General features: G+C 41.1%; 1 protein-coding gene across 1 annotated transcript in view; it reads right to left on the reverse strand.

Annotated features, from left to right (window-relative positions):
• Window positions 1-5,741: 5,741 nt before the first annotated feature.
• The window catches only part of epha4b (eph receptor A4b), an 82,855-nt gene continuing 73,095 nt past the window's right edge, over window positions 5,742-15,501 (reverse strand). The window contains exons 15-19 of the mRNA XM_062404205.1: window positions 13,804-14,013; window positions 11,684-11,833; window positions 11,226-11,419; window positions 10,102-10,242; window positions 5,742-9,883 (exon numbers count right to left, since the gene is read on the reverse strand). Of these exons, the coding sequence (XP_062260189.1) occupies window positions 9,784-9,883; window positions 10,102-10,242; window positions 11,226-11,419; window positions 11,684-11,833; window positions 13,804-14,013 (795 nt within the window). The 3' untranslated portion in view covers window positions 5,742-9,783. The remainder of the gene's footprint in view (window positions 9,884-10,101; window positions 10,243-11,225; window positions 11,420-11,683; window positions 11,834-13,803; window positions 14,014-15,501) is intronic.

Below are 15,501 nucleotides of genomic sequence, written 5' to 3' on the forward strand. Positions count from 1 at the left end.
CAGTGTTTATTTTATTGAGCTCTCCCGAGGGGTCTTAAATACTGTATTTGTGCATATGTTTGCCTCATGTCTTCAATAGGATCTTGATGCTTGACCACAGAATATAGATAAAAAAGAAAGTGTCATCAACCTCAACTCATTGACCGGTTTGTCGATTCTCCTTTTTTGTCGTCCTCGTAATTCTTATGTTAGTCACAGGAAAGTCAGTGATGGCTACTTGCTCTTATATGAGGGTTATTTACTACAGACATGCCCACCTGTCAATGGCAGCCACTGCATAAATGACAAAGTGCCTGGAAGAACCGGAGGCGTACCTCTACGAAGGGCATTAGAGGAGAGTAAAGGTGGTCTTTTAATCGTTCAAAGAAATCCAGCATGTGCCTGTTATGTGATTCGAGGATCATCTCTGTCCCTCATTTCTTACAATCTAGGTTCCAGACATAACCAGAATGAAACCACAATATGGATGATCTTCAAGTTTTTAAGCCACAGTGGCAGTTTCTCTCGGTATAATGATGCTCTAGTGAGACCATCCTTTTTCATGTCACTCCAACCCACCACTAAAATGTTCTGTGCTTTCCATTCAAAACCCTGGAAAAACCTCAGCCATTATCTTTGGAATATGGTGTGATAGTGTCCTGCCAAACCTTTTCTCCTGAGGTTTCATAGCTTTGATAAAGGAACGGGGCTTTCTCTCAAAGATAATAATTGTTCAAACGGTTTTTGAATGGGTATCCTTTTATATTGTTTTAAGACGGAGTACAAATAGGTGGTGAGGTTTTTTGAAGTTGTTTGATACAGATGCATTTCAATGATGTTTTAAGTTAACTTATATTTCTACATCGCCCATCACACACTTAAGTTTTTGGGCACTTTCTCAGGAACAGATTTGAACACTGTTGTCATAGTGTGTGAGTGTGTACTGTTGCTTATATCTGAATGAGGACATTTTGAGAATAGACTTTATGGAGGGAGGCCATTTTTAGGGTCTGAATGAGTGCTTCAAGGGGCACAGGTACACATGGAATGTGTAAAATCTCACGATAGAAGGAAGGAATGAATAAAAATGTAAATTAATAATAAAATAAGAGAAGGTTCAACAGCCCCAGGTGAGACAAAGGGATTTTCACTTCTTATACATACTCACCATACATGGAAAGACTCTCCCCAGCTGTTAAATAATTTTTTTTTAGGCATGTTATTATGAATATTTATAATAAATAACAGAAATAATAATAGTAACACAAATTTCCCAACAGGAGAGGTATATTTAAGATAAGTGTTAATCACGCACACACACAATCACAATCACACACTATTGGTGGGTAAAGTTCTTAGGGATTAAGTGCTTGTGAATATTAAAGAACACACAAATTATTAAAGCACCCAAACAACACAAGTGCATTTTTATATACAAGTACTACGAACATAAGTGCTGGTGCATGTGCATTAAGTTGTTATGGACTCATGGCTAGGGTTAGGCTTGGGGGTTATGGAATGCATTATGCCAATGAGTGTTCTAACCAAGATAGATTTTTATGTGTGTGTGTGTGTGTGTGTGGCTGGTAATCAGAGGCATATTTCTAAAAACTACATAAATAGAGTTAGTTAACAGTTATTCTACTGTCCAACAAAAGTATTTTATAGACTGGATCTGTATTAATATACTCTACACTCTCCCACACGTACGTTGGTGCTGTGAATGCAACCTCACGGCTCTGTGTCCTCCTTAGAGGAGAAATAAAGCAATAGTTAAGTACTGTGGCAAATGAAGAAGAGAAAGAACAGGATGATGAAAGGAGCGTGAGTATGGAGAGCGATGTGTAGAATACAGGCATATTGTTTAGATGCTTTGATGTTGCAGAAAACTGTGCAGATGAGAACCACAGAAACATCTATTTTCCCCAACCCGAGACATTACAGAGCACATTTCTGATGAGCTACATAATGTACATGGTTAGTTGCAGGCACCTACTCTTGGTTTAGAAAGCATTTCCCACTGGAGCCGCCCGGCCTTAGCGCATGGAGGGGGCTGCTGTGGTTCCTTGACTCTCCCCTGAAACATCAAAGCTTGATTGATGGCACTTGAAGAGCTGCGTTTGATTATACAGGAAAGAAGACACACATAAACACAGCACGTACAAAGGAACACTCATGTCTCTCCATCTTACAGCATGTACACATGTACACACACAGGCTACAGGCGACGGCAAATCATGCAATCTTCTGCAATCAGCTGTCACACCGCGCTCAAAATGGGATTTCACAGAAAGGTTGACGTCGTCCTGCATAATTCTGCATAGGAAGACATTAGCTAAATTATTACTCTTAAACACAGTAAAGAAAAGGCTTCTATTCAAACTATCACTTACTGAGCCTTGTGGAGCTGTTCAGCCAGTGTGTGTCTGTGTCTGTAATTTATAGTCCAGCAGATGTGGCTATCCTACGATTGCTCTAAATTTGGATTTTCATCGTCTTTTCTCCATCAATAGCAGACTTGACTGGGAGTGAGTTTGTCTTTGGTCAGAGTCCCTCTTGAGTCATCCAATAGCAGTTCAGCATGTCATGTGTCTGCCAAGCGTTAAACTGTGATATCCACATCTGTAAGGGATTATGTGGTCAATATTATCTCAGTTCCTCCAAAACTTTTTCTTCACCTTTTTTTGCCCCCAGCCCCAAAACAGTATTTGTTCTCCTCTCTCTCCCCGTCTGTTCATACTCTTGTTGCTTTCTGCTCCATTGTCCCATATATGAGTGATTCTAGCTGGTGACTGCTGTCCATTACAGCAGTCACCAGCTTTTTCACTTTGCCTGGTTACATATTTGACTCGGGACGACAACATTTAGCAATATTACAGTTTTTAGCGCCACTGGTGCCCAAAATTATGAATGGATTATGAGACAATGGGTCCCTGGACACAGCCTGTTATCAGTCATTATTACGTCAGTCTCTATCTCCATAGTTATTCTCACGATCCAACAGAGGGCGCTCACTATCAGCTTGATCTATTGTGTGTGTTCTTGATTGATCAGTAAAGTAAGAATACATTTGAACGAATTGCGTCTCATGTCAAATTCGTTTCAACTTGATTTTTGGAATTAGTACAGCGCAGAGTGCACTAATGTATTATAATGAGAGTAGGATGTGCATCTCCACCACTGAAGCCAATGTGAAAAATGTCTCAATACATTTCCAAAGATCTCAAACATTAAAGATACAGATGAAGTGACTGCTAATACTATACAATAGGATTCCACCTTATTATGATGCAGCGTGATCAACACTGTTTAAAATACACAATGTGGGATATAATGCAATGCAAAGAAATCGGATACTGTGAAGAAAAATATGATTCTTCTTGTGGACAGCAAATAATACATCGACCAAGTGCTAGATTATTTCACATATGCAGTAGAAAACGAAGGAAAAAGGAAAATGTTGGATTGGACCTGGTCCCTAATCCTTTTGTCTATCGGACTTGCAACCATTGTGCCAATTGATTTTTTCAGCCATACTACACTGAAGGCATCCAACAGTTTATTTCAAGAAATTCACTTGATTTGAATCATACAGATTAAATCAAAACTAATATTGATATTCGATTGAAACTAAAATAAATAACAAACACTTTCCACCCACAATCTCACCCAGATGTGTTATCTCTACTGTTATTTTACTATTCCTCTACCCTTTATCTATCATCTGCCCCTATAGAAAAGCAGCATGGATCAAATCACACCTCTACAAACATCCATTTTCAAGTTCCACAGCAAACACAACACACACACAACACACACACACACACACAGAGACCCAGCCGTACACCCAGGGTGGCGTTTCATTCCTGTGGCTGATGAGAGCAGGCATGATGGGAGTGAGGCATGTAATGTGATTTATAGAGACTGGCTCACTTTTCAAATTCAATCAGGAACTTTGATTACTGATGAAAATTTGAGACAGGAAATCGCTTTGATAGCAAACTAAAACCTCATGAGACAGAAGAGGACTGATGTGCGTGTGTAAGTGTGTGTGGACTCAGAAACACTGAGCCTGTCTGAACTTGGCCATATTTGATTAGCAAGGACAAGCAATGCAATCAAGAGCGACAAAGCAGGAACTCCAGCAAATTTAACCAATGACTGATGAAATTTTACCTCTGGTTGAGATTTTATCGACTTCTCTCCATTTGTCTCCTATTTAATACTCTCGCTGCTCACTCACTTATCCATGAGCATCAGTTTGGCTCCCACAAGCATTACATATATACAAAAGTAACAGTCACACATCTGTGAGCAAACACACTTAAACACACACACACACACACACACATGGCTAACCCCTGCAGAGGTCATGGTGGCAGTTTGCTCTCTTGTGTTATTTTAATGTCTGCTGTTACACATGAGGGGACACTCAAACCCACACCTGACAGCATGACGGAGGGGCCCAATTACCAATCCCACGGGAGTGTGAATGTGTGTGTCACGGAGAGAGAGAGAGAGAGAGAGAGAGAGCGAGAGCGGAGAGCAGAGGAACATAGGGAACGTCGGAAAAAGAGGGAGAGAGTGCTTGTGCATGTATGTGATACAAACATGACAGGCTCATCAGTCACCAATGGCCTTTTAAAGTGTTCTCCAGACTCCTGACCTTTTCACGTGATGCCACTAGCAGCTGCATGATGAATCAATCGCCCAATCCTTTGGCTCTCTGTCGCCTCAATGTTATCAAGAGGAAATACGTGAGATGACATTCTCCCTGTTGAGACACCTGGAGACAAAAGCCCCAAGTTATGGATTGGCCTTTAATAGTGAAGCGAGACCCAGTGGTGGTAGCAGTGGGACAGAAAGAGGCAATGGACCTTAAAAAGAGTGCTGCATGTGGAGAAAATCTTCGGATGGATGGATGGACAGATGGATGGATGGATGGAGGTAGGGGAAATTAGAAAGAGGGAGATAATGGTGTATTCAAGGTCAGAGGACTAGCCACAACCTCTGTCTGCACAGGATTGATAGAAAAAATGGGGGTGCACAAGGCCAGCAGAAAGATAAAGATGAGGCCGGTGGGAGGAGATAGATATAACGAGGAAATGGAGAACAGCCCTGAGTTGTATGTGTGTTTGTGTTTGAGAAAGAAAGAAATTGAGGGAGAGGTAGCGAGCGATAGGGGAATATGGAACCTAATATGATGGGCTAAATGAGGTGTAATGGCAGTAACATAGAGTGACAGCAACTGGGCCAGTGCATTAAGGGGTTAACCAAGGCCAGGAGTCATTGACCTTCCCTCTCCCCTGAGGGAGAATTATCTCTTGGTAAGGAACATACACACCACACACACACACACACAGACACACACACACAGTAATGATGAAAATGTGGTTTCAGGCTGGCCATATTTTGCCATTCAAGAATGTCATGATAGAAATTTCACCACCAGAGCCAGCATTGGGGCAGAGCCGAGGACAAATGAGACTATGATTGAATTTTCCAATCAGTCACTGGTTGACTGCAACACTGGTCAGATGCGCACCAAAACAAGGATAGCTGACCTCAGGCTTTGTTACAGGCGGCATTACAAAAATTTCGCTTTTAATTTTAAAACTGAATATTCTATAAGTCCCAGTGTAATTCTTCTGTGGAATTGTGCACTGAAATACATTTACTTCTTATGTGTTTGTGTGTGAGAGAGATCGAAAGAAAGAGGCGCAGGGGATGTGTGAGGAGAAAAGGACACTGCAGGCGTCAGGTGAGAAATTAGAAATATTAGCATATTTATTACAGCGACATGAAAGACATTAGAATGCCTACACCCTTTACAACAAGCAACGCAGAGGAGACCGGCATGGGGACAAGTAAGCACTGTACGGTGGCCAAAGAAAGAGAGAGGGCAGTAGAGAAAGAGACAGAGAGCCAAAAGTCCCAAATGAGAATCACTCATGAACATTGACACTACAGGCCTGGTGGGCAAATGGAGGACAGATGTTGTCTTGCAGATCAAGCAAAACAACCCACATATTTATAGGGTGAACAGTGGCACAAACCTTGGATTTTGAGTGTGTGGGTCTGACTTTTGTATTCTTCATTTTTCTAAATTGGAAGTGTTGAACAAGCTTGAAAAAAAATCTAAAACACGATTAACTGTTTTTGTTTTGGCGATACTTTATCTCTTTCTAATCTTGACTTTGTATGAGGAATTTTGTACATCAACACAATTAAGCGAATGAAAGAAATGCAAGCCAATCACAATTATCACTGATTATATTGTTACTTAAATAAATAAGGACAATATTGCCATTTTCTCTTTCAACTTGACTGGTGAACAGCTTTTAGATTTATTATAGTTCAGTACAAAATGAATTTCATCTGCGTAGAGAGTGAAGGTGCAGTTGGAGGGTGCCTCGATGAGGGGTTATGGGATGTTACAAAACCAAGGTGTTGATGTGAGGTCATCTTAAGAACACAGATAAATACTACCTGGACATACACTTTACTCTTAATATCACCTCTATAGGGCAACGGAAAAGAAAAATAGCTCAGTAAATAAGGCATCTAAATGGCCAGCGGTCAAGGGTAGTCCGCTAGAATGGTATCATAGAGTTAGCAAGAGTAGAATGAACAATATCAGACTGTCTGAATTGTACATTTGTCTGGGATTTATGATACAAAGCAGCAAAGAGGTTTGGCAGGAAGATTTTGATCTTTGAATTAGGTGATTTTAGCTGTAAATGTATCTGTACGCTATCTTATATTCATAACACATTTTCCATTCTAGAAGAGGTGAACGTTTTGGCCACTTTTCTTTCTCCTGATTGGCCTCTGCCCTTAGTTGCATTTGCTTGGCCTGTCAAGCTTTCCATTCTTGCACACGACATGAAATAAACACTGATTATGGTGACAGATTTACCATCAAATTATAGATGATAACAGCTCATTTTCAACTGAAATGACTGTTGCTAGCACATTTGACCTAACTGCTTAAGATCAGCTATCCTTTCATTCATATTTCCAACTTAAATAAGCACTTGATGGTTTTGTACAGGATATTCTACTAAAAGATTGAGGCTAAAGCTGCATGTCCTTGAAATATGTTAATATCCTCACCAACTGACAATCCAAAAAGAGAAAATGGAAATAAAAACTGCATTGTACTTGAAGTATGGTGTAATTAATGATTCTAATAATGTGTTTCTCTCCTGCTAACCCTCTCTCATCCAGAACTGGATCCAACCAAGTACAGAAATAGAACATAGTAGAGGTGCTACGTTCTTTTTTTTTACATAATGTATAACCCCATAAACTATCGTAGACCTACAAGGTTGCTGCTTCTTGACCTTGAGAGTATTGCTTGGGTGCTGCTGTAGATATTTAGCCAGTTAGCCAAACAGACGGCAATTGTAGGTTATGTAAGAAAAACATACAGTTACATTTTGTTCCTATATATTTTGGGAAAGACTAAAAATGAAGTCTTTAAGAATGCTTGTACTCTGACCACAACTCCATTCACACCACTTCTGCTTGTAAAGTAATGCAAAGCATGACAGGTCTGCTATGCCTAGGTTGGGTACAGTTCTTAAACTAAAGTTAATAAAATCACTGTTTTAGGCGAGGGGGTTTCATGAATATTCAATTTCTGCTGAAATCTGAGGATTTATCGTATTTCAACCTCACTCCGCCCCTTCCCTCCTCACCCAACCAGGCATTTTCAAACATTATGCTGTATGTGAAGGAAATGTACATGTTATTACGGTTTGAGGGGGGTATGCCAGTGTATCAATAAAAAGAGGACATTCTACTCATTCTAACGCTATGGAATAGACACTGTCACTGTCACCTGTCAATCAAAGCTGAAGCTTCGCACTATGCTACATTCCTTTGTTCAGACCAACAAATAACCTCCCTACGCTTCTCCTGTACGACCTGCCGCTGAACAAGTACATCAGAAATCTCTTTTTCACAATAAAAGTACATCATAGTTCATCATAGTTCATCATCATCATCATCATCATCATCAACGTTATCATTACAAACATTCTAACATTGGAAATAAACACTGTACATATTTTACACTATAATACAATCATATATACTGTACTTTTATGTCACCGTTGGTCCTATAGAGTACCACATATATTAAAAATGGGTTTGGGATTACACTCAAAGCAGGTTCAGTGCCATTAATGCAGTGAAGACAAAACGGGTCCCATCATATCTAACCTTGTAATTAATGTGATAAGTAGCTGCTTCCTTCGGCAAGGAAAAAACCATCAAACCAATTTATTTCTTTTTTTGCTGTAAACATTGTGGTTTGCAAAATTGACTTAAGGGTGTTGGTTCAAACAAGGGATGCTTTAAATAGGTTGATTATAACAAGAATTTGAGATGATACAAGACAAACAAATCGCAATTTTTTAAAAGTAAGTTTTACCCTCTATGGTGGCTCGGCTGAAAATGATCACTGCATATATTCCATCTTGCTTAAAAGGTTTCAGCGCTCTTTTTTATCTGTCAAACTACTCGGGACAAAATACTGTAAATTGTGATTGGTCTTGTGATTGGTGCAACCATCGAGCCATTGGAGCTGTTGTAAAGGAACGAGAATAGGGAGAATGTTGGTGTGTTGCCCAGATGGACATCTCAATGTTAATTTACTGTACATGGCTCAACACTGGAAAAACAAGTTACACTTTCTTAACAGTGTCAACTCTATCATGACCTTTGTGTCACCTTTGCTCTCCACAAAACACCATATATTTCATCACATACCTGAAACATAGGAAGGCAGACTCTTAGGCTGAAATATCCCGCGCAACATCATACTGTGCTGACTGAACAGACAATGTTGTTTGGAATAGACAGTTATGGAAGAGTGGGGAAAAATGTTCTCTGTGCTATCTTCACCTTAAGCAGTTCCTGCTCTGACTTTGCACTGAGTTACATCATAGGTGCAAGCAGACAAGCAAATGTGCTCTGGGTCTTGTTGCTATGGAAGTGAGTCTGAGAGCAGTCGGCAGGGAAGCCCTTGTCCTGGTCAAATACTTTAATACTTCCATCCTACATGAACTAGCGGAATCGACATCTCTCTCTATCTCTAAAGGTCCTTTTTTCGTCCCCCTCACCCCCTCACACATTCATGCCATTCAGAATCTCGGTTCGTTCACTGGCGTTCTATGTACAGAGAGCATCAGAAGGGGCCATATATAAACCAGGTAATATCTCCTATTAAGGTTGAGTGATATAAACCTCACCACCAATACAAACTTTAGGTCCATCTCTACGGTTGTGGGACACACAGCCCATATAAACATATATCTACACATATACATATCTTCTGACCCAGTTTAAACTCTTCATGGTGAAAACTCAAAACAAACAAAATGACAATAAAACCAACTGTACACCTCACAGACAGTGATAATTATATTCTAATTTGTTTTTGTCATTTCTTTTGTTAAAAATCTTTTTTTTGTCACTTTTCTTGAGCTGTTATGATGTGAAATGATCGGGGATGCTCTACATGTTGTCGTGTCTCTCAGTTGCTCCGTAATGGTGGCTGTGTTGCTGGGACTCTTGAGTGCTAAAGCTGGTAGTGCCCATCGAGGATGGGAAGAATGGTGAAAACTGCGAGAAGGTGATGGAGTCAAGCGTCCATGTTGTCTCCATCTCGGTGTGTCTCAAAATCAATGGCGGCCCAAACACAGAGTATCCTTTGCAACTCCATTTCAGGGGGTGTGAAACTCGTCACAGGAGCATCCATTTTGGCTCTGTCTCATTGTGTTTATGTGGACACCGTTATACTTGGACGTGCGGCCCCTGGGTCTGCAGACTCTGGACAGTGGATAATATCTTTTTCTGGTGGCCAGCCAGAGTCACGCCCATCTTAGCCAATTCACTACAAGGAAGACACAAAAAAAAGGGTTTCTTTATATATTCTTCGGGAAATTCATCTCCAATGTCCTTCAAATGCAATCCAATTTTTCTGTCTAAGGTACTTGTGCAAATCCTTCAATTGTAAATGACACTCAAGTGGAATATAATACCATCTTTTACTGGCAATCTTGACCTTTTCAGTGTTTGATTTAACAAGGATGAGACTCAAGCTGCTTTTACCTGACACTGATGTAGAGGATTGAGTCCAAGCTGACGTATCCAGCACTGGAAAAGTTCTCCTTATACTGGCCCATCTTGATGGCCTCTAACCACTCATCCACTGTGTTTACGCTGAACTCTGGGGTGGACAGGTCCTCCCTGCTGGAATACAAAGCCACACTGTCTCAATCACGTTTCAGCCTTTTGGGAGGCTGAATAACAGCTTCCGACTTGTGCTGATGTCAGTCATTTGTCCTTGGAACTGTTATTAAAACTGAGTGTTGTTAGAGTTTTCACAATAATAAAAAAAAGAATTGTCAGGAAAAAACTTGAGTAGACGGTTAATACTTATTCATGCTGCTGGTTGTGGATTTGGACAGAATGGTTTTGAATTCTCTTACAGCCGCAGCATGAAAGACTCAAAACCACAATAAAAATTAAAAAAATAAACCCTAAACTTTAAACCTACCGATTAGTGGGTTAGTATGATTAATGACCTCCCCCCCTTCCCCCTTTTGCTTGCTTCCTCTTGTTAGAAATTGTTATAAATGATCTCTGTGTTTATTCGTTTTCACGCGGAAACTTGATTAATTCTGTGCATACACAGAACTAATTACATCTTGTTTATATGAAATATGCTCTCACATACAGTGTTATTTAGAGCCCTATATGTCTACAAGTCTTGTTTATGAAAATCTTCTTCCTGTCACATTATTAATTCTGCTTATAGGTTTTCTGTTTAAACTCTCTTCAGTTGCCTCTAAAGCTGACAGAAATATCTAGGGTTTTCTGATCTGTTTTAGGACTTCGGCTTAATGCCTGAAATGTAAAATGTAAATGTGAAAATAATGATAGTTTGGATATAAAACAGTAGTACAGCTTGGGAGACACGGTGTCGAAACTGAATGTTAGACTTTGACTTTGGATATGCCAAGTCACCAACCTATATTTATATATTTTCACTGACAGAAAAAATAAAAGAATGTGATTTATCCTAAGAAAAATTTTAACTGACAAAGATTTACAGTGTAGATGTAAGGCAGTGATCTCATCTTCAATGCATGTCTCATCCTCCAGTCTAACCAGTCCATCTCAAGCCTATATGTATGTGTCAGCTTTCATATTCATAGCTTTCTCCCACTGACCATTCTGAGCTGTTGGCCAGCTCCCTGAGGCTGGCAGGGTTTCTGATGAGCTTGTCGAGGATTGTGACAATCTGTCCAAACTTTGGCCTGTCGCTCCGTCCCTTCTCCCAGCAGTCCAACATGAGCTGGTGCAGCACCACAGGACAATCCATTGGAGCGGGAAGACGGTAGCCCTCATCTATTGCTTTGATAACCTATTGGGAGATTGAGGCAGATATTAAGGTCTGCAAACAATAAATGAATGAGAAAAAAATGTACAGGAAAATTGATTATCATATTTTGATTGAATATAGTTGTATTTGTAACGTCAGATTATAACATGTATGGTCTCAAGGCCGTTCACGTAGTAGGATCAAGATCTAACAATAATATTCAGAGAGAAAGCAACAGTTGTGGTCTGAGGGAAAATATGTTGTTAATGCTGAAGCTGAGACATGAGGCATGTGTTTGTGACTCACATCCTGGTTGGACATCTCCCAGTAGGGTCTCTCTCCATATGAGATCACCTCCCACATGACGATACCGTAACTCCACACATCGCTGGCCGAGGTGAACTTCCTGTACGCTATTGCCTCCGGAGCCGTCCATCTGATGGGGATCTTCCCTCCCTGTAAAAGGTTCACATCACAGTTGGCACAATGTTGACATGCTGATTACGAACTTGATGTCTTACCCTGTTGGTAATAGTGTAAATATTTAAAGGTTGTTTTATATTGCTATTTTTCTTGCCAAGTGTTGAGGTAAATCAAGAGTTGGATCTGAAAAAGCAGATTACCAGATTGTGCCCACCAGGACGCCTGGTGCCATAACCGAGGAGGTGAGATTATACACCACCTTGACAACAGCACTCCTCTCTGATGTACCCACAACATGAGGTGACTTTTGTCTCCGTGTGTATTTTCGCACTTGAATTTCGTTTGACGTTAGTTTCCTTTTTATACTTCCACGCAGCTTCTGCCTTTGTTGTTGATGTACAGATCAAAAGAATTCCATAGAGCCCACTGTATAGACACAATGGGCAATGTAGCACCACCTCTCTCTGTCTCTCTCTCTCTCTCTCTCTCTCGTCTAGCCACAGGCTGTACCTCTATAGGGCCCGCTTCAGCTTTTTAACATGCGGCAGCTGCCTCTGCACCACCTAGCATTCCCCATCTCTGCTCGGTCAAAGTCAAATAAAAGACAAAGCAGCCAAGTCACTCAGCACTGTACTTTTGTTTCCGCCGCCCCCTGTCCACCCCTACACCATCTTCTCTTTTCTCTGAACTGCTCTCTATGGATTCTTACCCTGCCTTCCCTTATTCTCTCTCTCACTCCCAGCCTCCCTAGATCTCGGTCTTATTTGATATCCACGCCTTTCTCCTCGTCTCTTCCTCATCTCCACCTCGGCCTCTCCCTTTTCTCTCCCCCTCCTCCTCCTTGCCTGCAGCTCTCCATCTAGGTCTCCTGACATCAGTCGGAGGCTGTGTGCGATTGCAATAGAGCAGTCAGCGGCAGATACACTCCTCCCAGGGCAATGCTAATGCCATATTAAAAATAACATCCCAACACTTCCTATGAATATGAATAATGCCATCTCCTTGTGGGCATTTTAGATGAGTTACTCCGCAGTGGTTTAAGTCACTGACGTTTGAGTTTGTTCATTCTCTCAGAACTCTGTGAGAGGAGGGTGATGCTATAAAATACTTCTTCGGTACGACTATACTGCACATACACACAACTGTAAAAACTACCTTTTATCTTTGTGGAGTCATTAATGAACATTGCTCTACTTATAAAATTAGGAGTTCATATCTGTTGTAGTTGAAACTTGACAAGTTGTATGAACGTCCGGCTTCCTCTGGTACTTGCACTGTGACATACTGCATCTTTAAATTACTTTAACTCTGTGATCCACTTAACTGACTTAACTCATTAACTTTTTTCTATACAACATGACATCCTCACTGCTATTGTAGATATTTACAATATGCAGAGTTTTTATTCTGTCATTTATTGCAATACACTATTACCATTATTTATCCATGTGCATATATCATTTTTTTACTAAAATGTACTGTCATAACAGAGGCAGTGCTGTAGTACAACATGAATTGTTTGATTTAATGTCGAAATGAGCATGGATGTTGATCACCTGTCATCTCAGGGGTCGGGCCTGTTCGCTGCCAAGATGACAGGTTGGTATAACCTGGCAAGTGGATCCTCCATAAGCATTATAGTAGTAAATCAACAATATATTTTAATATCTAGATGGTTCTTTTTTCACCTGAAAAAACTCCAACAAGCGAGAACTTATTTGGCTCCCTAGATTATTTACTGGTCAAACTCCAACTGCGTAATTGTGCATCTGCATTATCTCCACAGACGGAATCTATTCTGCAGGAGACTGCATGACCAATATCACACCAATTTTCATCACTGCCTGTTTTCGAGCCCCCATTGGAGTAGGTCTCTTAATTTAAAGATTTTAATGTATACACATATGGATTTCATTTGGGTTCAGGCACAGTAACGTAGAGGTCATTTGGTATCTGTAATCAGAAACAATGCGACAGAAGCAGCCTGTGAAAAAGTGTCTCACCCTTGTAGTGTAGGCAGCTTCTGGGTCGTCCTCCAGAACCCGACTGAGGCCAAAGTCCGACACCTTACACACCAGGTTGCTGTTGACCAGAATGTTCCGAGCTGCCAGGTCTCTGTGAACGTAGCTCATGTCTGACAGGTACTTCATACCGGAGGCGATACCGCGCAGCATGCCGACCAGCTGGATCACCGTGAACTGGCCGTCATGTTTCTGCAGAGAGACAAGGAGAAAGATGAATTAATACAGACTGCACAATGTAAATGCTGACATGAAGCTGCAGTATGGGTGGCATGGTGATTAGTGCAAGGTCCTTCAGCAACCTCAGCTGGAGGGGAAAGTTCAAGCCAGGATTCAAGTGCCTGCGATGGCAGGACTCCATGCCTCTTAAGACTCCCCGAGCAGGAGTCTGAATCCCTTCCAGCCCCTGCTAACTCTGCACTTTGACCTCTCTCTGGAGGATGGCGAGCAAAAGATGAATTAGTCCTTCCAGGGATCAATCGCAGATCACAACAAAATCCTGCTAGCAGAGGATCGTATGTGACAGAGACAGAACTCTCCTCTCTAACTCTGACCATGTGCCCAAGCAGCGCTCACTGGATTTCAGATTTGAGCTGTCTTTGGCAAAGAGCAGGACCTGTTGATCGATGGTGGTCCAACTCACCTTCTCCTGCCAATTATTTCTGCCCTGGGCCAACGGTCCCCATTGAAATGTTATCACTCACCTTCTCTTCTTTATATCATCTCTCCTTCTCTCTGTCTCTTTGTTCTCTCCATCTCTCTCCTCAATCTATGTCTCAGACAGAGAGAACTCTGTATTACGTTGATTCACTCTATCTATCTCCCATCATCTTTCTGCATCTGTGCGGCCCCTGAACCCCCCTCCTCTATCGTTCTTTTGCTGTCTCTCCCTCGGCAGCTGTGGAGTAAGTTAATTAGCCGGTGGTTTTGTGAGATGCTGATTGATTGGACTGTCTAACAAACCTACAGACTTCCTCTATCAATCTACCCACCACACCACCTTGCCAGGAAGGAGGAGGGAGGGTTTGCAGGGCAGGGGAAGAGACAAATGTGGGACAAAGAGGTTTGATATAGAGACAAATGAGAAAATGTTGACTTTTTTTGGCAAATTTTTGGCATATTAGCAAAGTTATTCCCTCAAAACTGAGGTGGAAAAGATAGAGAGGTTAGATCAAGCCAGTGACTGGGAGACTAAGAGAAGATTTTTCTTTGACAGAGCAGTGGTTTTGTTATTTCTAAGGGAGAGCTGCTTGATAAATGGATGGCATAATTAAAGACATATGGATGCCTGAAGCACGGATGAGCTGTAAAACCCATAAAAGTGAGTCTATAATTGTATTGAGCCACTGTGGACGCTCTCTATTAGCCTCATTATAATGCATACTGTAGTACCTAACATGCATGCGTCTATATACAAGGGTTGTTTGTGTGTGTGTGTGTTTCAAGACACGCTTCAGCCATTTTTCATTTGTCAGGTTTAATTTAATTTTGATTCGGTGTTGCTGATGGGATTGGGGTCTATTTAGCGATGGGCCTATCATCGCAGGTTTAACAGCTTCGGAGCTCTGCAGTGATTTTAGTGGCTGATAAAAACTGAACAGGAATCAGGGGGACTTTAAACATGCAAGGGTTGTAACCATATACTCATCCAGGTGTATGCAAATCTCATTTCACAGTGTT

Source organism: Platichthys flesus, chromosome 14 (assembly GCF_949316205.1).
Source record: "Platichthys flesus chromosome 14, fPlaFle2.1, whole genome shotgun sequence".
In the NCBI taxonomy this organism is placed as follows: domain Eukaryota; kingdom Metazoa; phylum Chordata; class Actinopteri; order Pleuronectiformes; family Pleuronectidae; genus Platichthys; species Platichthys flesus.